The 21,296-nt window shown below is 40.1% G+C and overlaps 1 protein-coding gene across 4 annotated transcripts in view; it reads right to left on the reverse strand.

Moving 5' to 3' along the window:
- Nucleotides 1–21,296, reverse strand: part of EFHC2 (EF-hand domain containing 2) — a 64,572-nt gene that overhangs the window by 14,759 nt on the left and 28,517 nt on the right. For all 4 annotated transcript variants that reach the window (XM_054188938.1, XM_054188934.1, XM_054188937.1 and 1 more), the window contains 5 exons: nt 20,832–20,970; nt 12,896–13,061; nt 11,743–11,885; nt 6,403–6,599; nt 1,956–2,089 (listed from right to left, as the gene is read on the reverse strand). In XM_054188938.1, the coding sequence (XP_054044913.1) occupies nt 1,956–2,089; nt 6,403–6,599; nt 11,743–11,885; nt 12,896–13,061; nt 20,832–20,970 (779 nt within the window). The remainder of the gene's footprint in view (nt 1–1,955; nt 2,090–6,402; nt 6,600–11,742; nt 11,886–12,895; nt 13,062–20,831; nt 20,971–21,296) is intronic.

Below are 21,296 nucleotides of genomic sequence, written 5' to 3' on the forward strand. Positions count from 1 at the left end.
AATGCAGAACTGAAAGAAAAATACATATTCTGTTCTCAGAAAAGTATCTTTGACTTTTCACAGATGCAAAGAACCGCTCCTGCTTTCAGCATTAAAAATGTTTCTTTCATTCTAAAACAAAATACATAGATTTAAAAAAAAAAAAAAAAAAAGAGCGCCTTTAGATTACTGGATATCCTATAAATTAACAGAAACAAAATCACTATAAAGCACAAAAGTTAATTTTCCTTAGAGGCATGTTCTTCCTCTGGCAATGCGAACGCTTCCCAGTAGACCCTCCCTGTGGTTCCACCACAGGAGGGATGAGACCGTTAGTAGGTGCTCTGGCTGGCCAGGTGAGCACTTGAGGCCAAGAAAACATTTATGAGGTGGGCTCTGCTGCTTTCACTCTTGCTAACGGAGAGGGCTACTGCATTTTTGTTGATGAAACCAAGTGCCTTAATACCGTATAGCTAGACATATCTTACTCCATGGCACAGAACAGCACTACCCTAAATTAATCATCTGGGCTGTTCACAGCTGCACAGAATACGACTGTGATTAAATTTACATGCAACTGAGCCTCTCCTTAATAAAATAAAAATCTTTCCCTGCATAATCATCCCTTCTAAAAGTGTGCTCCACCAGTTTCGTCATGCAAACATTCTGAAGCTTTGCCCTGCTCTTATTGCATGTAAGAAGATAGTTTTGCAGATGATTATTTCATAATTTGAATTAAAACCATAATTATTTGATTTTAAACATTTATTGTGCATATAAATTAAAACCCTTTTCCAAGTGCTATAAAGTTTCTCCAGATATACATTAAGTTTCAATTTTCTACCTTTCTTACTCCAGTAATAACATTTTCCCTCTTAATGCAATTATCAATTCAAAATCTTGCTTCTGTTGAGTAAAATATCTGAGTCGACAAATATTTTGACCAAAAGCTGCCAATAACTGTGGCCTCTCTTAGTTTAAGTCCTACCTTTTAATCACTTATTTTTTATTTCTGAATACCAGCTTGTTTTCATTTCTCACTGCTTTCCCTTTGAACTGCTGGAGGAAGCTTCTGCTGATCTATACCTCTTCTGAGATATTTCAGAAGCAATTTCTACCTTGGTTAACATTCCTATAGGGATGACACTCCACGCAATATACATCTACTTATATGCTTTAGTTATTATGACGGTTCCTAAATATATACTATATTACCACTGAAAACCAAATGCTTCTAAGTAAAATTTCCTCCTCTGTTCCACATCATTAACTTTACCAGTACCCAACACAACACTGCTCAAGTATTCTGGCTATGGGATAAACTGAAATCAGCTTGCATTTGAGCACGATTTCCCCTTTCAAGTATCTCTACATTTGCCCATTGCAGTATCTGGATCATTGCCAGAATCCAGATTTCCGCTCCCCCTATCTATGCTGAAATCACTATCCCAGCATTAATTATTGCTCTCACTACTGCTTTCCAGTCTTTTTTAAAGATGCTTACCACTGCATCCTATAATTTCAATAGACCTTGGTTCCGTGAAGACTCTCTTATTTATCAATGATTCAAAACCCAAATAACACCATTTTCAGAAGGCAACTCAAACATTCCTTCTTGAATTTCAAAACTACTAATTAACTCTTTGACTCTCAGGATGGACTTTTCTTTATCTTTCAGTGTATGCTGTGTGTACTGCTAACTTGCCCTTCTTCACAACACCCTGTGCCAGCTCCATAAAAAGCAGACAGATTTTAGTTGTGCTTTTCAGATTACTTGAAACTATCACATTTCTCCTTTTTTTCTGGTGCATGGATTCACATTCTTTTTCACACACAGTCTCCAAGTAAACGCAAAACAAATGTACACCATTTGTCAGCTAACACTGTGCAGAACGCATCAAGAAACAGCCATGCTCTATACATTTTTGTGGAATGTGCCTTCATTAAATATTAAAAAACAAACTCCACTGTCTTACCTGAAAGGTTCATACTCAATCACCTTGCTACGCTCAGGGTCAGCGGCTGCAAACACCTGTCTGATCTCTCGGGAACGAGGTTCGGCTGTGTCTTTTAGTTTCTTGAGGATGATACCAATATCAGCCATGGAGAACTTAACAAAGAAAAGCAAGACATACATTAGAGGGAAAGGCACTATGCACGTACCAGTAAGAGTTGTCAAGATGCAGGGCAATGCTGAACTGCCAAGTATTATTAGTTTCCTCATTTCAAATGCATAAGTCAGCACTGTGTTAAGTTTGGAGGGAAGCTTGCTACTGAAAAAATTGCTTCCTACTGAGAATATAAAAAATTAAACAAAAATCATCAGGTCATGCACTCTCAAAAAGCTTATTCCAACTACATAAAAGGACAGACACTTTTGCTTCAAACATTGAATTGTTAAAGCAGAAGCAGAAACATTTAAAGAACAGTTCTAGTAACCTGCTTCTCATTTTATGTTGGTGCATCTCACTGAATTCTCAATTAATAAAATTCACCATGTTAAAACTAATCATTTCACTGTTGGCTCTGATGAACTGTTGAACAGATATTCTCATTCATATTGGACTGAGTGTGCTGTTTTACATACTCAGAATTAGCAACTGGAAATTTGTTAAGAACCAGTTTTTCCTGTTGTGTTAGAAGAATGCTTATTTCTTCTAACTATAGGCCCTTAAAATAAAATTAAATTTAGGTAAACAGAACTGGAGCAATTAAACTTCCACCCTACATTCAGAACATTGTGTTAGAACTCTACCAAAGATTTATTTGCTATACTCATTTTTAACATAAAACATCTATGTATTTAGTCATTAAATAAGGGTTGAGTCCAAGCATGAATAACTGACATGCCCTTATATCTGTCATGCTCTGTCTAACTTACAAAGCACAATGAACTCTCCAAACACAGTTTTTTTCCCCCCATTTCTTCCAGTAAGCAATGTTGGTTTTACTAGCAATTATTTGAAATTTGGTATGACTGGTATTAAGGACACAACAGAGATTGGGCCTCGCTCTAATTATGATGAAGTTTGTCTACAGCATTGTATCAGTTCAAAGGGATCTAGAAAAGGGTATTTAAAGTCCCTATGGCACTGCCAGAGCAGTATAAAGTGATCCAGGTTTAATAAATGTATCAGTGGTTGCAGGTAACATGGTCAGATTTAGAGAAAACTGTTGCTGCACATGCCAAAACTGCTCCAGGTACAAGCCTGGCATGCAATGCATTGCAAGGCAGTGGTGTGGAGCAGCAGGACCAAAAAGTTTTATAAATAGCAACTTTTTCAAGCCTCTCCCCAAGCTGTTATTGTTTGGGCCACAAGCACATAGCATTTTTGAAAAAACAAGGAACAGAGATTGAGAAAAGCCTGGGCAGAAGGAATCAATCACTAGAGTATTTAAAGATGGACAAAGTGTTCTGTCTATTTAAAAACCTGCTTTCTCTACATTATCAAAGCAGTTATTTTTACCTCTTTTTCTAAACTGCATATTCCAAACACCTACATAGACATCAAGTATCGGAGTAACATGGCAATAACTCTTTAACATCTTTTCCTGCTTTTCATGTAATTGCTGACATGCTGTAGTCAGAATCTAGTTTTATTTCATGGTCTGGCTTAAGTCAGAGGTTATTATGTTGAATTCAATGGAAGTAAAATCAACCTCCTTGTTTGTGCTGCAGAAGACTACAAGATTTGAACAATGGAGACTGTTCCAGAGATGCTAAATTAATTTCCACAGAGGCACAAGGAGGGATGCCTTGTTTCAAAGAGTCCTCCTCAAACCTGGATATACCGGTAGGACTGCGCACAGCACGCATATTCTGCTTTGGAAGTGAATTTATGTTTTCTAAATACATCTTTTTCCCACAAATTGTAAAAGAGACTAGAAGTCTTGAAAAATTTTGAGAATTAGATCCATAAAGTTACTTTCAGCACAAGTGGCAATCAGAATTACAAGACTCAATGATTTTTCTCTTCCTATAACTTAAAAACAATACAATAAATACAATTTCAAAACAGAAAATTTAAGCTTTCCAAATACCTCATATGGAGTCAAACAAATGTTTCAATGATAGCAAAATCAATTCCCACCTGCACTATGTCTACCCAATCAAAATTTCATCTAAATCAACATATGCCTATAGAAATGTGGTCAAAATGGCATTTTCCAGAAGAAAAACATTCCATCTGGGTTTCTTTCACCAGTTTTCAGAATACGTACTGATGTGTTCTGCTGAAAGGAAACCTCTGTCTATTCAGAAGGAAAATTATTTATTTTCTAATTTTAGAAATAACCAACAAATAGTCCTCTTAAAATTGTTTCCTTCTTCAAGCCATCTTCCAGCTCTGCTCTTCTCTAAAATTTGCTGAAGTTCTTGTGAATTGAGTATGCAATCCCTTAATGAACTGAGGCAAACAAGGTGTGCCCTTACTTCTCGAGCTCTATTCAAAGGATGTGAATAAAGCAACTACCGTTGGGAGAATAAAGCTTTTTTTGTAACAGCTGTTGTAAAATCTTAACTGTGCAAAGAACATTTCAAAGTTCACTTTAAAGAAGTATTTTTAGTGTTACTTCTTCCCATTTTGTGATTTTATTTTGATAATGTACAATCATTCAATCTGGAAAACTAAGATCTCATCTGCTTGACCCAAGATAATCAACGCAAACAGCAGTTCCAAAGAACATTTACAATCTAATGATGCGCTCTGCATTTTGGAGAATAGCAGAATTGGTTTTGATTCTACTAGAAGAAACAGTCCAGCAGTAAGAAAACATAATGTATATAGCTTTGTATTTTACCACTTAAAGCATTTAGCAGTCGTAGCATTTTACATCAACAAGCATTTTGCAGACCTTCCTCATTATTCCAGGGAAGGCAGGTGGTGCTAACTCCACGTTAATTTACTAAGAAAGCACACCTTTCTGCTATTTTCATTTGAGTGAGAACAGCACGTGTTGAATCTACCTCTGCCTCAGCAGCACAATGGCATCAAGACTCGCAGTCCCCAAGAAGGGCCTACTGGTGTCTTGGGTGTCCTGCAGGTCCACTCACTTTAGTGAGGAAGCAGACAGGGAACAATTAAAACTTGCACTAAGAACCTTCTTCCTTCTCCATCCACAAAAGGTCTGGACAAATGGGCAGAGTACCACAGCTTGATAAATCCTCCTGGATATTTTCCTTAGGCATGCTCTCAGCAAGCCTAAGCAAAAGGGCAGCTCTAGAGAAGGTCTGCTGAAGACACAATTCATGCTGCCACCCCACCATGAGCTATGAAGCATACACACTACCCCAAAGTCCTGATGTTCAAGATCACACTGTGACGAAGCAACAATCCAGAAGAGGGATCAGGATGCAGAAATGCCTTGGCTCCTGAGCTGATGCATTCTTAAGTTGCATCTCAGAGTGACTGGGTCAGAGCTGCACATAACAGAAATTTCCAAGTATACTGGCGTACATTTATTCAAATATTGCAGCACAAACTTCATCATAAAAAAAAAACCAAAAAAACCCCAAAAAACCTCCCAATAATCTACATTTCTTACCAAACCAATATAAAATCTGACAAAACGCTCTGTGGCTCTTCTGTGGTTCTCCATCCCTGTATCCTTTCTTTTTTGACCTCTGTGACAATTGCTATAGGAGAATCAATATCCTCCTATTGCATATGTTTCTGGCTTTGGCAAATGAGGGCTTCTTTACTAGCCATTTGTGTAATGACTGCTAGCATAAACTATACATCAGCAGAGGCACCCCAGCTCTCTATTTATTGTTGCTCTTCCCTCTGAAGGGAACACCAAAAGATAGTGGAATGCAGTACAAACTGTGAGCTTGAATTCCAGACTGTGATATGAATTTCTAATATTAGAAGGGAAATGTTTTGGCAGACAAATGCGTATGAACCAAAAAAATCACATCAGGGAATAAAATACCCTCATCAGTAAGACTCTAAATTGGATGTGCCCACATTCTGAATACTGTGCACTGTTCCATTCCCCACATCTCAGAGTTACCTTGCACAGACAGACTATAAAGGCTGAAACTCTTGACTGGATAGGAAGGGGGAAGAATGTCTGAGATTTACAAAATTATGAAGGTGGTGCATAAGGTGAATGGGGATTGAACTAGTGGGAGGTTGATTTATAACAGATAAAAGATACTTCCTTCTAACAACCCCTAATACAACAGGAGTGGATGCTGAGAAACAATAAGAGTGGATGCTGAGAAAGTAGAAGGGGAATGAACGGCAAAGAGTGGCCGGGCTTGCATGCACTCCCTAGCTAGCCTCTCCTAAATCCATTGCTAGACAGAGAGCGCTGGGCTGTGAACTTTGGGTGAAGAAACTAGGTATAAATAATTCTGAAAAATACACAGGTAAACTACAGTCTTTAAAGATAACAGAAAGTAACAAGAGCCTGCTTCACCTCATTTGCATGCTTCTCCATGTAGTTGAACGTGTACTCATCAGCATCCACCAAAAGAAAGTTGTGACCATGGAAACAAACTCTGGCTCCAACAAACAGATCTTGAGCCTTGAAGTACTCGGATGGCTCACTCTTAAAGAGCTCCTGCCCAGGCTTCTTAATGCGACCTCTTTCCAAGAACTTCCCACCAAGTATCCCTATGAGAATAGAATTGTAAATCATTACTTGTGGCTTTACTTGGGGGGGCAAAAAAAAAAAAACAAAAAAAAACACAGAAGAAAACCGAAAAGACACCCCAAACTAGCTGGTTTGTATTTAAATCAGTTTTCATCCTTGAGTTTCTTGTCTTATAGTATACTGTCCCCTTCCCTCTCATTGTTAAAAGAACTGCCTCTGTCGGTGTCCACAGCAACAGTTACATTGTGCATATTCTGTGACATGTCTCATTTGAATGCCTGCCAAACACCTTCCCTTTTTTTCTTTTCTTTAAAATGGGACAGAAATGTGCCTCTTCAAATCGTTCCCATAACCCTGTTGCCAGCCTTGGGACTGACCCATGAGAAACGTAAGATGCAAAGTGTAAAATGCAGGCAATTATCCTTGAACAGTTAAAGCAAAAAAGAAAAAAAAAAGAATTCACAAAATTCACAACTTAGAATAGCACAGTCCTACGAAGATCAGGAATTCTGGTGCACTGTAATTCTAACTTGTTTTTAAGGGCTTTTGAATGTAAAAAAAAAATAGGACTTGACATGACACCATCTTCCACATACTGTTCTGCCAATCCAATTTAACTGTGATCTGTTATTGCCTTTGTGAGCTGGGTATGTCACATTATCTCCTTTCACATTATAATTATCTTATTCGTGCCACTGGAAACCGCATGCAGTGCTCAAGGGTATGAAGAAACTAAAAGGAACATTTTGCTTTCCAGTAATATCTTCTGGTGCACAAGATTGCATTGCGTGTACTGAGCTTTCTAGAAAACAGGCTGTCACACGTTTAGTTTTGCCAGGATATGTGCCCTACAACAACTCTGTAGTGCCTGGGGTTCATTTCCTGTTTACATCCCAGCTTCCAAGTCAAAAGCCAAAATGTATACTTCAGTAATGTTTAATGATGTCTTACATATTAGGTAGTGATGCAAGTCCAATAAAAGGCTGATGAACAGTGTAATAAAATGCCTCTTACAGTCAAAATTATAAATGAATGTAAAACTCAAACTACTTATTAAACCAGAGTTTGAATCAGATATCTGTCTTAACTGCTTTACTAGCACCGTAAAAGCAAAAGACAAAAAATACACTATGGTCACAGTCAGGTCTAGCTTGAATAAAAAAACTATTCAAATCACTAATGTAACTCTAATCTTAACACATTCTTTTTCTCCCAGCTATTAAAACAAATATGAAATTTTTCGGTTATATAACCCTGGCAACTGTTTGTAATATTTAAACAAAAGTGGTTTCTGTAAGATTGGAATTTCGCTCTTGTCTCTATTTCCCTGCAATTGTGCACTTAGATTGGAAACTTACCGTAATACCTCTGTCCCAAAATTGTTTTTTAAATGTTACAAGTTAGTACATTTCACGTGGTATAAAGAAAAACAACCAAAAATATCTCATTAGGTTAGAGATTTCACACTGAAACCTGATGAGAAATTGTGATGGAAATCTACAAGAGCCAGGCTCAAAGCACAAAATAAACACCACAACCAAATACTCTCTTCCATTAAGATCAGATCAGACTTTGCAGGTGTTTGTACAGCTGTTGGCTTGGTCTTACACTGAGTAAAAAGGGAGTTGTGATCTTCTACGTGGGGAGCCAAAGTTCTCATGCTTTGACCCCCATCTCAACAAATGCTTCAAGATGTCCAGCCCTGTGCATTTCAGATACAGTTTCATAATGTTATGAATAGCGTGAAGTACTTTTCTGCAACCTGCAGCTTGCTGGACTGGGAAAAGTAAGAGCAACTTTATTACTTCCATCTTAGGACTGAGATTTGGAATATTTTTACTTGCCAATTGGTATCAATTCATAAAAATAAAAAGGCAAAAGTAGCCCTTTGAACCTGTGCACAGAAGGGATGGTCAAGTTGTTATTTTGGAAGCCATTTACTGTTTTAACTTATCCCCTCTCTAAGATGTGCTCAACCATACTCTTCTCCCACCCCATCCACTTCAACACTTTTCCTTCTCACTTCCTGTCCTCGCTCCCATTTTGCATACCTTACTCCTTTTTCCTAGCTGCTTTTATCTGACCTCTGCAAAGCCTTCTCATTCTTAACCTCGAAGAAACAGGTTCACTTTTCCTTCAGACATGAGTAAAATGAGCAGGGGAGAGAGAGACAGAAGCAAAAAGGAGAAGAAAGAAAAGAAGGAAGGTGGGAACAAAGAAGCTTCTGCCCAGGTTTCTTTCCAACTACTGCTCTACTCCCCCCTCCCCACCCCCCGTGAACTTCTTATCCAGCCTCTTCAAGGCTGTTCTCACTGAACTCTCCAATGGCCAGTTCTTAGCCACATCCTTCCACTTCACCTGTCCACCACCTCTGAAAGTCAGCTACTCCATCCACTTTAACATCCCAAGGAACTTAAAAACCCATTTACATACTTGCCTTTCATATGCACCTTAAAACATTTGTTATTGCTGGTATGCAAACTTGCCTATTTACTGTTTCACGTTCTGTTTGACTAGCGATGTTCAAGGGGCTCCCAGCTGCAATCCCAGCGTATATTCTCATTCCAAAATAAAAGGAAGCCAGGGAGCAATCTCTGGCCTGGCACCCATGCTGTTGAGAGCCTGACCAACTGCCCACATCCACACTGCACACTGTCTGGCTCTGGCTCTGCTCTGGGTGCTATGTGATAAATCTGGGGTCTTAACACACAGTTATTATTTTTGTGCGTTCGAAGTGTTTGAAGGCATGTGAGGGCTGTGCTGCAGTCCAACAACATAAAACTGAGGGTACATATCACAGCCCCTGGGTGTGGCAGAAGGACCTGAATTTCAGAGTGTGCAAAACCTCCTGGAATAGTGTTAGATGACTGATAAGTGTGGAGTAAGCCAAACCTGGTGCGGCCTTGTCCTTACTGCCTTGCAGGAGGAGTTTCCTGGAGCAAAGCATCCTCCAGGAGGGGCCTCGGGCTCTCTGGGGCCTTGTCTAGTTGGAATGGTGCAAAGGAGAACCAGAAGCAACCAAACAGGCAATACATATGATTGAGGTCCAAGATTCAAACGATTCCCTGGACTTCTTTAACACTGCAGCTGCCTCCTTAGCATCCCTTACGTCTCCAGACATAAAGATTGTCAATCAAACATGTCATTCACTAGTGAAGAACTGAGCTGCTCTTGATCCTCACAGCAGCATTGCATAATAAATACATACATAAGTGTACGTATCTTTAGCTGTAACAAAAGTAGCTGCATGAATTACAGTCCATTGGATGGCAGGAAGCTAGTAAAATAATGATGACAGGACACTGCTGCCATAAGCAGAGCTGAATCTTGATGTTGCACTGCAGTAAGCTAACGGGGAATGCTCATTGAAGCCTAGGCAGGTACTCTACACATTTCCAAAAACATTTCTAAGAGAATTTCTTGTATTTTAGTTGGGTGTGAGGTCCCCGTTTATGCAGTCATAATATAATTGGATACCGGCAGAAATGCCATTAGAAGTCTTTCCACTGGAAAGGCTCAGGCCTTCCCAAAAACCTACTCACGTGCATGGCACTCAAAATGACTTAGTAGCACCACTGGCACAGAAAGAGTTCTCTAGGAATAAAGAAGGGCCTAGATATTCACCACACCTTCATTTTTTATGGATGCAATGTTCATCATAGTTCTGAAAAGGATTAACATCAGAAATCATTTTCAATGTAGGCTTAAGTGTAGGGTTGCAAGAATACTTAGTCCCTAACTGTAAGCTGAGTAACTGGACCTCCGAAAGTCAACTGCTGGCTCCAGACCCTGAAGCAAAGGGGAGTTTGAGAAGAAAAGTCCTCTTTGCTCTAGTCTTCACTCTAGACAGTGAGCTGGGAGTATCAAATAGGTTAGTACCGAGCACAGTCACCATTGCAGGGTGTACCAAATATACCATACTAAAGTGCTCTGTACCAAGAAGCTGACACAGGGCAATTCAAGCAGTACCAAAAGAGCCAGTCACAAGGTTCCACAAAGAGCCTAACCTGGTAGCTAAGGAAACCTTCTATTACTCTTTTTCCCTTGTCTTTGGGAGCATACAATTTCCTGATTTTTTTCTATCATTTTCTCAGAGGCTGATGGCAGCTTTTGAGAGTCAGTCCTTTGACTGCACATGTTGAGAGGTGCCAGAGCACTTCTGGATGTTAACTGCTCTGAAACCGTTGCTACAGATGTTTTGTGGGCTTCACAGAAATTCACTAATCTCTTCTACAGGGTCATGCTTAGCCAAGGCTTCCCTATCTCTGCGAGTTACAGAATGACTTCCTGATATCCTTCCCAGTGTTGTGTCTTTCCATCCACATGCAAGAAGACACTCCAAGGAAATAAACCGATGCTTGAAAATCACAAAGCCTTTCATATCCTCAGTTGGAGGCAGTCTACAACAGACAACAGTGGTCAAAAGAATTTAACCATGACAACATTGGGTGACCATCCTCCGGCAATAGGATAAATGTGATCAAACAACTGAGAAGTAACAAAGCATTTGGCACTTAAACGCTGGTAGTCTGGGTCTTGAAATTCAGTTCAGTATTATGCACACACATATGTACAGACACTAGCACAGGGCAATCTTCACTCTTTATACGCTCAACAATACATGATTCATGATAAAATACGTTAAAAAATACCACAGCTATTTTGCTTTCATGAGCTGCTTCTGTATAATGGATGCTACATAAGTATCGGAACACCATAACACAATCTTGCAAAACAAAGAATTTACTCTTTCATTCTTGAAGTCTTACATTTCCTGTCCCTATTTATCATCAGTTACAATACAATTTCTGTATGTTATCCACAACAAAAGTAAGTGTTTAAAGGCCAATTTTGCAAATTAAAATGTTCTAATAAAACAGTTCTAATAAAAGTTCTAATGCATTAAACTTCCAGTTCCCAAAGGATATTGTGAAGTATGGTCATACAATGAACAGTGTTATTCTGAGTGATGAAGATTATAAATCACTATGACATACAACTACGCAAGACAATGCAGTAGACCTGCTGATGTAATTCCCATTGCATTTAAAAATCCAAATCCCTGCTTCAGCTAGTGCTGAGCTGGGCCACAATGTTTACTGTAAACTCTAATCAAATGAGCAGGGCAACTGGGACTGGTTGCAAGACATTACTGGATCTTACCTGTGTTTTGCTGTACCTGTTCAAAAATTGAAATGGTGTCATCACTCAGGAAATAGGAAATAATGAATTTCCGATCCTTGTCAATAGGACTATCTGTGACAAGTTTTGCAAGAAAGCGCAGAATGTTACTTTCCATTCCACTTCTAAAAAGCAAAAGAGGAGGTAAGAAATCAAAAACAGAGTATGAGAAAAGTTTTCATCACTAAGAGATGCACTCTCCTGAATTTTGTAACATACATTAATTGTGTTATTCCTGGACCAAGAAGAGAAATAGCATAAGATTCCGTACTTTGTCAAAAAACATTTTCAGCTTAAATTAACAGAACCAGCTAGAGTCAGCCAGACAGAATGGAATCATTTTCAGGGGAAAATTACTTCTCTGCCACAGGTCTGGAATGAATTTGTATTCAAATTCAGTTGCAAATCAAGCTCCCAGTTTCCTTCCAGAAAATTTATAAAGGAAGAACACACTTAGGTATGTATATTTTCAAATCAAATTCTGATTAGCAATACATACTAGGATTATCTCCACAAAATCAGGCCCATCAGATGATCTTACTGGTTGGATATTTGTTAAGTGATAGTATTTCAAATCATACACAGCACCGCTATATGCACTATCAATACATTCCCAAGCCTTTTTCTAATAGCTTTCTTCTTTTATAGAGGTGCTACAGGTGAATCTCTATCATGTGACTTTGCTTCCCCCTTAGGCTTCAACAACCACTGCCTGACAAAACATTTCATATTGGAAAGTAAAGGGTTAATGCTTTAATATTGCTACAGTAAACTACATGAAATTCAGCAGACAAAAAAAAAAAAATAAATGCCAGAAAGTCAAACAGAAAAACAAATTAGTGTTGGACTGCTGAAGCATACAAAATTCCTGACTAATTTCTGGACTAAGACTTCCATCAAACTCCCACTGAAGACAGCAGAAAGGAAGGGGGTGAGGTAGGGTCAAAAGAGAAATTTTGCTGAGTTCAGAGAAAACTGCAGTACCATGTTACTAAAACAGTCCTCATACACCTGTCCCTTAAAAGCCTGATGAGATGCATATTTTGCTGAAAAAAAATTACATCCCTACTTAACATTTATCTCCTTCACAAAAAGACATAATTAAAAAAGTTGGAATTGATTTTCACTGAAATACCTGTCTTTCTCCATGAATTTCTTGAAATCTTTTTGAGGAGGCTTGAGAAGCAGACTCATACAGGAGCACAGAGAATCCTCTTCAGAACCAAATCCAGTATAAGGAGGAAACGTTTTTTCTGGTTTTGGAGGTGGCGGAGCCTTATATGCAACTGGGGTGAAATCCTCTACAACAAAGACAGCAAGAATTATTTATTACCGTTCAGATGAAGCCATTGCATTAAGGATTTTAACTTCCAATATGAATACTTATTAGCCTATTTCTGTAACAGAGCACTGATCAAAGTCAAACCAGGATCCCTTCTATTGTTACAGCATAGAAAAAGACTTCATAGAAGCCAACAGCAAAATTATTGTTTCTTCAAGGGTTTCAGGATTTCATCTATAATCTTAAAATGTTTGACAAATATCATTAAGATACACAGGCAAAAGGAAAGACAAATATTGTTTCAAAATGGGCTAAAATAATAAATTAACAATTCTAGATTAATTTTTCAGTGTTATCCTTTGAGACAACATGATTAAGTAAATACTTGGCTTATGAGTTTCCTGCCTTCTGCTTTTTGCCAGAGGAAAATAAATACATAAATAAATAAAATTTTATTAATTATTTCAATCATACATATATGAGAAGAATTTGGTATGTTGAAGCCAATAGCTTCAGTCCACATCTCACTTTCCAGAGTTTCGGAAGCTTTGTTTTTACGCATTTTCCCCAGTTTCAAGTCTTTCCTCTTGGCGATCAATGGTCCAGACTATCACAGATACACAGCAGGAGCTCTCCTGACTCAGCAGAGACGTGTCAGGTCAGGGACCTGCACTCACTTCCCACAGGGCTTGCTCCTAAAAGCCCTGCTGCCCTGTGGTCCCCTCTTTACTCCTCTCTTGGTGAAAATCTTGCTGTATTATTTGGCTCCTTGTTGCATCCCTGTAAGGTGGCTCTTTCTCTGCGACACAGATTCCAGCTGCCAATGGGGTTCACATAAAACTTCAACAGAGTAATACAGTCTGCTGGTTAAATAAGGTTAATGGAAAATGGAAAAGGTGAGAGGAAAATTGTAACTTGTATATGGGAGAAAGTAAATAGGCAGACCTGAAGCAAAGACATAAATCATAGGAACACAGCACAATTCAGACTGAGCAGCACCTCAGGAGGTCTCTAGTGTGGTCTCCTTGCTCAGGACAGGGTCAACCCCAGCCTAGATCAGGCTGCTCAAGGCTGTGTCCAGTCGGGGCTTGGCACCTCCCAGGATGGAGCCTGCACAGCCTGCTCTGGCAGTCCGCCCCAGGAAGGAAAGTTTTTCCTGATATCCAATTCTGAGCCTCTTGTTTCCACTTATGCTTGTTGTTTCCTGCCCTCCTGCTGTGTACCCCTGTGAAGAGGGTCTCAGCAGCCTCCCCAAGGCTCTCTTGATGAGGTCTAATGAGTGCTGAGCAGAGAGTGATAGTCACTTTCCTCAATTTCTGGGCAGGCCAGGTCACAGTTGGCTCTCTTTGCTGTGGCCCCAAGCCCAGCTTGCTGGCCCCCATAACCAGCAGGGCCCTTCCCACACCAACGTGGGTGCAATGAGAAGGTCAGAGCGAACTGCGGTCCAAGTGGCGCAGCACTGCCCATGGGGAGCCGCATCACCTCCACACCTGGGAGGGCTGGAGATGCCACCCTGAGGAACAGAGAGCCAGCTGGGCTAGTAAGTGAAAGGCAAACACATGAGGCAAACTGGAAGGAAGACGGATCACAAACCACAGCCCAGGGGGCAAAGAGTGATGTAAGTGATATCTGTATAAAAGTGGATCCCATTAAATAAAAGTTTTTTCTTTAAAACTTAACTTTTCTACCCAGAACTGAGGAGAGATGAACAACCTACTTTATTCATCGCATCAAGTTTCAGCACAAATAGAGGAGAATGACAAAACTTCTGTCACTTGAGACATTTTCTGAATTGGCTTGTGATTAAAATGTTTTAAACATGGCTATATCAGAAGATGAAAGCAACATACTCTTTTAAAATCTGACTTGCCTAACAGAAGTATGAAGTTGGAAAACATAGAAAGAATCCAGATGTCCGAGTTTTTCTTTAACTTGAAAACACGATGAGATCTCCCTTGGCCTTTACCTCTTAGAAGATTACGGTCTGACTTGAAAAGCTATTACCTTTACCTGAGTCAGTCAAAAAGGGGTTTTGCAAAACCATGCCAACATTTTTTCTCCATAAAAGCTACGTGTGCCTTTTCTGTGATTCGGAAGTACAAAGGCCGAGCCCCTATGCAACAGAAAGTCCATTCCGAAATTTTCAAAGCAATCTTCGGCATGAAAGAGTATGCGTGCACGTAAGCATGCACCAGAAATCTATTCTCTAAACACTGTTCGTGAGAAAATTTCCTCCTGAGACATGTTCAGCGTGCCACGCTATAAACTTGACACGTGCCGTTCTCGTCGCGAGTAAACACGGCGTATGCAAACGCCCATATCGGGAGGCAGAAGGAAAAACCCTCAACACCCACAGGTGACGGCGTGTGCTCTGTCATTCGCCAGGCGACCACCGCGGCCACCCCGCGGGTTTCCCACCGCCAGTGGCGCAGGCGGGGGGGCAGACACGGGTGACGCCGAGCGGGCGGTTCCCGCGCTCCCGCAGCGCCACCTAGCGGCGGCGCGGCAGGGCCGCTCCCCTCCGCTCCCCCTTCTCACCGCCCGGCCCCGAGGTCCCCATCTCCGTGTTCTTCTAATTAGGGTCTCCGTGCTGTTGGTTTGGGTTTTTTTTAATTACGCAATATGTTAATCTGCGCTGATGTTTTTCTCCCTCGACGCCCGGAGGTTTGTAAGGCTGTGTTTTGGCAGAAACAAAAGCCTTCTCCTCGCACGGCTGCAAATAACATGCTTCCTTGCCAAAAAGAGTTTGGGAAGGCAGGATGTCCAGTTATGAACTCAAAAGAGAAGCTAATGTGTTTACGTGCAGGTCACAGTGCATGCACATTAACGCTCACGCACAAGGCACTGATTTAGAAATGCTAAAGCATTTCTTTTTGTACGTACTTCAGCACATATGGACGAAAATCAGATTTATAAACCAACAGGAAACCAAAAATTAAGAGGAATATTCTGTTAGGCCCAGAGAGTATATTAAATCGCTCATAACCCAAGCTTGGAGTAAATGAAGTTCAAAGAGAAGTTCAGCTCTTGGGTTCCCATCCTTTCCCTGATGTAAAATGACCTTGTTTCATTCAGACTCACCGAGCAAAACTTCCAGCCTCGTGCTGCCTACAGTTTCCAGGATTTGAAAGGAATATATATTCAGATTCTCTCCTGTGAATGACGAAACTCAGGAAGAAATTGCCATGGAGAAATACAGTTTACGAAACTAGTTAAAAACTCATTTCTGAAACTTTTGAATAGCCAGCCAGGTGCAGTAGAGCTAATAGCCAGACCCGAGCTCAAAACTCATTTCATCTTTGCTCTGCCACACACCATTAGGGTAGAATCAGACAGACAACCTGCACTTACACATAAAATACACACCTCTCAAGGTTACCACTGTTTCTTAAGAAAATTACCTCTGTCCAGTCCGAGAAAAGAATCAATGCCCTCTTCTTCCAGGCTGTACCATTTTCAATGTGAATTTACGGTGAGTAGAGGGTAAATTGAAAGTCTGGGATTACAAATTCCTACTTCCAGAAAGAACAGCACAGATATTTTCCCCATGGACAGTTTCACCCCTTACTACTGCATCAACTGATGGCCAGCAGGAGATGGGCTGGCACTGTGGTGTTTATTTCACCTAGCACATCAAACGTGTATCACATACTAGTAACTTTTTCTCATGACATCAAAACCTAAGTGAGATTTGAACAAGCACTGGGAACAGTAGGAAACAAAACAGTTCCAGCCACATCTTTAGCATATGAACAATTTGAATATGACATAGCCTTCTTGGTAAGAAAAACTAAATTCCTCAAAAATAATTTGTTGCCGCAGAGGCAGCACTAAACCATCTTGAATGAGCTTGTCTGCTTTCAGTTTCAATATACACTGTTAGATTTTGATATACATTCTAAGATTACCTTTGGCCCTCAGTCAAAGAACTGTAGGAAAGACCTCGTGTTAGATAAAAATATATCTCAAGGAAGAGTCAAGTGGTAGATATTTTGGATTAGAGTGATAACCATATTGAGTATCAGTATACAGCAGGCAGGCAAGAAATGCTGCCTTCAGAGGAGGAGGACAGACACCTCTGAGAATTACAGCCATGAGCAGGAGAGAGAAATCCCACCAGCCTTGGACAATGGAAAAGCTGGCGATAACCTGGAGGGATGACATTGTTAACATGATGTTCTCTCTACGTATGAGGAGATGTATAACAAACAGCTGAGACCTGCTTTTTGTGAGAGTCTGTTTCACAATTTAGGTAAGAAGTACAATAGGAAGGCAATACCACCATCTTCACAACTTCCACATGCAGGATTAAAGAAAATCGAGTGCTCACAGAAGTGTCCACGCAGCTAAAACATGAAAATGTTTGTTCTGATTCAAAGAAATCTCCTTTTAGAGTCTTACTTCATGATTATTCCAGTGACCTGAGGAAAAAAGGCATCTGTAAACGCACAAGTACATTTAGAAGCTGCTGCTCAGTCTCCACCATGTGTAGCGGTGAGGTTAGACGCCAGAGAGGCTCTGATGTCTGACGAGTCCAGTGAAAATTGGCAGCAGGCTTTAATGCCCCCACTGAGGGAAAAGCAAGAAGTCAGCTGTTATCCAGCAGCAGCTGCCTGGCCAAAAGCACACACGTACTGGCCAGCAGATCACCCCGCACGCTGCTCTGCCCAGGCAGCAGGTCAGAGAGGGAGCCTGAGAAATGAGGGGGTGGGAGGGCAAGGAGAGCTGGGACAGGAGAGGGATCGCAGGGTGCCGCGAAAAGGCGTAACAGGCAGGCTTGGGAGGTGCCGGGACATTGAATAAAAATCAGTAGGAAACCAGATTTTACTGGTTTTGTTCCTTCAGGAACAATCTGTTATTTAAGAAAGAACGCTTTATACTCAACTCTACACTTTATACTCAATTCTGTCCTAAGATACTGTATTTAGTGAAAACAACGAGTATCAGCTTCCCCCCACTGCACATCAGTCAGTATATTTCAAGTTTCAGCTGAGTGACCACAACACCTACATGGCTATAGAATATTTTTCTCCTTCTCTGAGGCTGCACTTGCAAGTCTGGACAGATAATATCACATATGTTAAGGCATTTTCTCTTGCATTCATAGTGCTGCTAGATGATGGTCATGTCATTAGCTTCCTATTGAAGGGCATTAGCTCTTGTTTACCCATGGAAAAGCTCTCCTTTGCTTTTCGCAAACAGTGTAAGGAGCAAAACAGGCAAAACCAACACTGGAAATATATCGGATATCATAATCATGCATTTCAAGAGAAATCTAAACTGCCCTTAATTCTCCTAAAAGGCAAATTCCATCGGCAAGCAACTTATGCTGAAACTGCAGAGTCAAACAAAAAAATGTCAGCCTCTTTAATGGCTTTGGCAGAAGAGGATAAATTGAAGGGGAGTAATGCGAAAACACAATAACAAACAGCTGGATTGATGCCGTGAGGTGCTGAGCACTGTGCCTTGATGTAAGAACTAATTTATCCATTTGCTTACTCTTACTCAAGTAAATGGTCTCCCTAGACTCAAACTGCAATTAAGTACGTTTCAGTGTTTAATTGGATGGGAGCAGAATGCCGGGCACTTTGTGGGACTGAGTCCACTGAGAGTACCTTGTATGTCCACCAGACACAAACAAAATTTGTAACTCACTAAGAATAAAAAGTGAACCCTCACCCTTTCTCTCTCAAAACCTGCTTCTAAGCCAAAAACTACCCTGATTCTACTCCTAGTCGCTTCTCCAGTTAAAAAGTCATACCTACATTTTTTCTGTCCTGATAGGGAAAACAGGAAAGAATTTCACAGCAAATTGTGAGAATCTCTTAACTCTAAGAAAGCGTGTATTTCCTATGCACAAGACAGGACGCATCAAGATGGATGTTTTTTTCATGTTAGCCAGTCTCTTCTCAGTTTCCCAAAGGTCTCGGCTAGAGCACGTGTTCGGGTGTTTCATGTTAAGGAGGTAGATAAACTGGAGAGAGCACTGAGAAAAAACAGAAAAATTATCACAGATGGAAAAGAATGGACTATGGAGAAAGAATCCTAGCAGCACTTCCCCTAGCAGCAAATGGCCCAGGAGGGCAATAGGGTGGTAAGATGGTGTGTGTTGGAATAGTGTTCAAATGAGGATACTGAGCAGTTGTTCTCCATGTCCAACAAAGGTAAGGCAGATAAAGTTACTCAGTTTACACAAACCAGCTTCAGAGTAGCTCTTAAGCAGCATTTCTAACTATGAAGTTAGGACAAGATACCTCAGGAGGGATCTCGTCTACTGGAGGATGCTGATAAAAGGCCATACAAACACCCATCAGTGACAATCTATGTATATACACTATCCTGCCTCAGAACAATGGGATTGGACTAGATCACCTATGGTCCCAATTTTCTAGAATTCTGTACATCAGCAACTTGTGATTTCTCCTAACTTGCAAAGCACCTAACTTTAACATCCAGAGACATAACCAGTAATTACCGAGCCACTGTTACAGGGAGGGGAAGAGCCTTTGTGTTTGTGTAACACTTGTTTGCATTGCTTGGTTGATACAGCATGACCAGCTGCATTTCATTTATTGCCTGCCGTGAGTAAGAAATCCCCATTCACTGTTCCAGGATATTTTGCTCAGACAGAGGATATTGCTGCCAAACAGCGGCAGCGGTCTTGGCTGAAAAAATTCTCAGGGAAGAACCCCCTGTTTTGCATCTCTGGAGTTAGACTCACTGTTATTATAGATAATACCATGGTTATTGAATATGGTTTCCTCACACGTTGGCTAGTACACAAAAAGATTTATTTTGGTACAGACATGCCAAACTATTAATAAAAAAGTCCTGAAGAGACATGTTTTGCCAATTAAGAAATTCAGTGTTGTAATGGCAGCGCTACGTCATTTAATTCCCCCAATGCAGCAGACAAGCTTTGATCCAAACATTACACTCGATCTGATCACAAGTCAAGCTGAAAGAAATAGTCTACCCAGCTATTTTGTTTCACAATGTCAGAGAAAGGCCATACTAGGATTCTTCCAACCATCTCTGAACAGTCAGACACTTAGCTATATTTATTGAATGCATAAACCGCCAGAAATTAACTAAGTTGTTTTTGCAGGAAGATGTCCATAATAGAACCATTAGCAAGTCTGACTGAGGGAATTCAGAGACAGATAAACGAAAAGTCCCTATGGTTATACATTTACAAAATGCTTTTCCATTATGGACATAGTTGCTAAATGTTTCCAGGATTCAGTGCTGAAACTTCACAGGATACATACTCTAATAGTCCACAATACACAAAACTGCATTGTAAAAATCAATAATGTGACAGACTACTACTGTTGCATCAGAAAATCTTATCGTGTGAGGATTCTGACATCCATATAAAATGAAACATAGTATAATGGAGAATAATTGAGCTCATTCTACTTACCCACTCACTACATGCTCTTTATTAATTTCTGACTGCAAACGCAGCTATTGGAATGGGAAGGGGAAGGAGAGAAGAAGAACTGGCAGTCTGTCCATATGACTATTTTGTCATTCTAGTTTTAAAATAGAGGCAGTTAGGAACAGAACATGTATGCTATGTTTTATTTTTCAATGGAGTAACGTATAAGGAAGCCCTTCTGGATCACCTGCAAAATTACTGCTTTGCTGTTAACAGCCTACAACAGATTGTTATTGCTAAAGGTTTTAACGAACATGTTTTGTCAGTAATAAAATGCAAAGACAGCTCTGTCAAACTCAGAAGTAGAAAAATGCTCATAAGGAAAGGATAATTATCACTACTTACCAATTCCGTACTTTGTCCTGTAATATTCTTTAGTGAATTCATCACAATCACAGAGTATTATCTTCCTTCCCCAAACATTAATTACTGCCCCTATTTTCAGGTCACTGTCTCTGTAAAATTCCTGATGCACTGCTCCAGTCTAATAAAAGAGGGAACAATTATATGGCAGCTCTATAAATCTCAGAATCCCACAACCTTTCTTAAAATTTAGGTCATTTAATGTGTGTGTTTTAAAATACAACCTTCACAGTCCATTTGCAAGTATGCTAAACTACCATGCTAAACTACCTCACTTTCACAAACATGGAATTTACATACAGTAATTCTCAGTAGTTTTCATTTGAGCTATTCTCCAGTGGCAACACAATTTTATAAATAACTCTGTTGTAGAGGATAACGACCACAGAAATTACAAAAACTACTATAAAGACATTCAACAGCTGGAGGCATTCAATAATATCTGAC

Source organism: Rissa tridactyla, chromosome 1 (assembly GCF_028500815.1).
Source record: "Rissa tridactyla isolate bRisTri1 chromosome 1, bRisTri1.patW.cur.20221130, whole genome shotgun sequence".
In the NCBI taxonomy this organism is placed as follows: domain Eukaryota; kingdom Metazoa; phylum Chordata; class Aves; order Charadriiformes; family Laridae; genus Rissa; species Rissa tridactyla.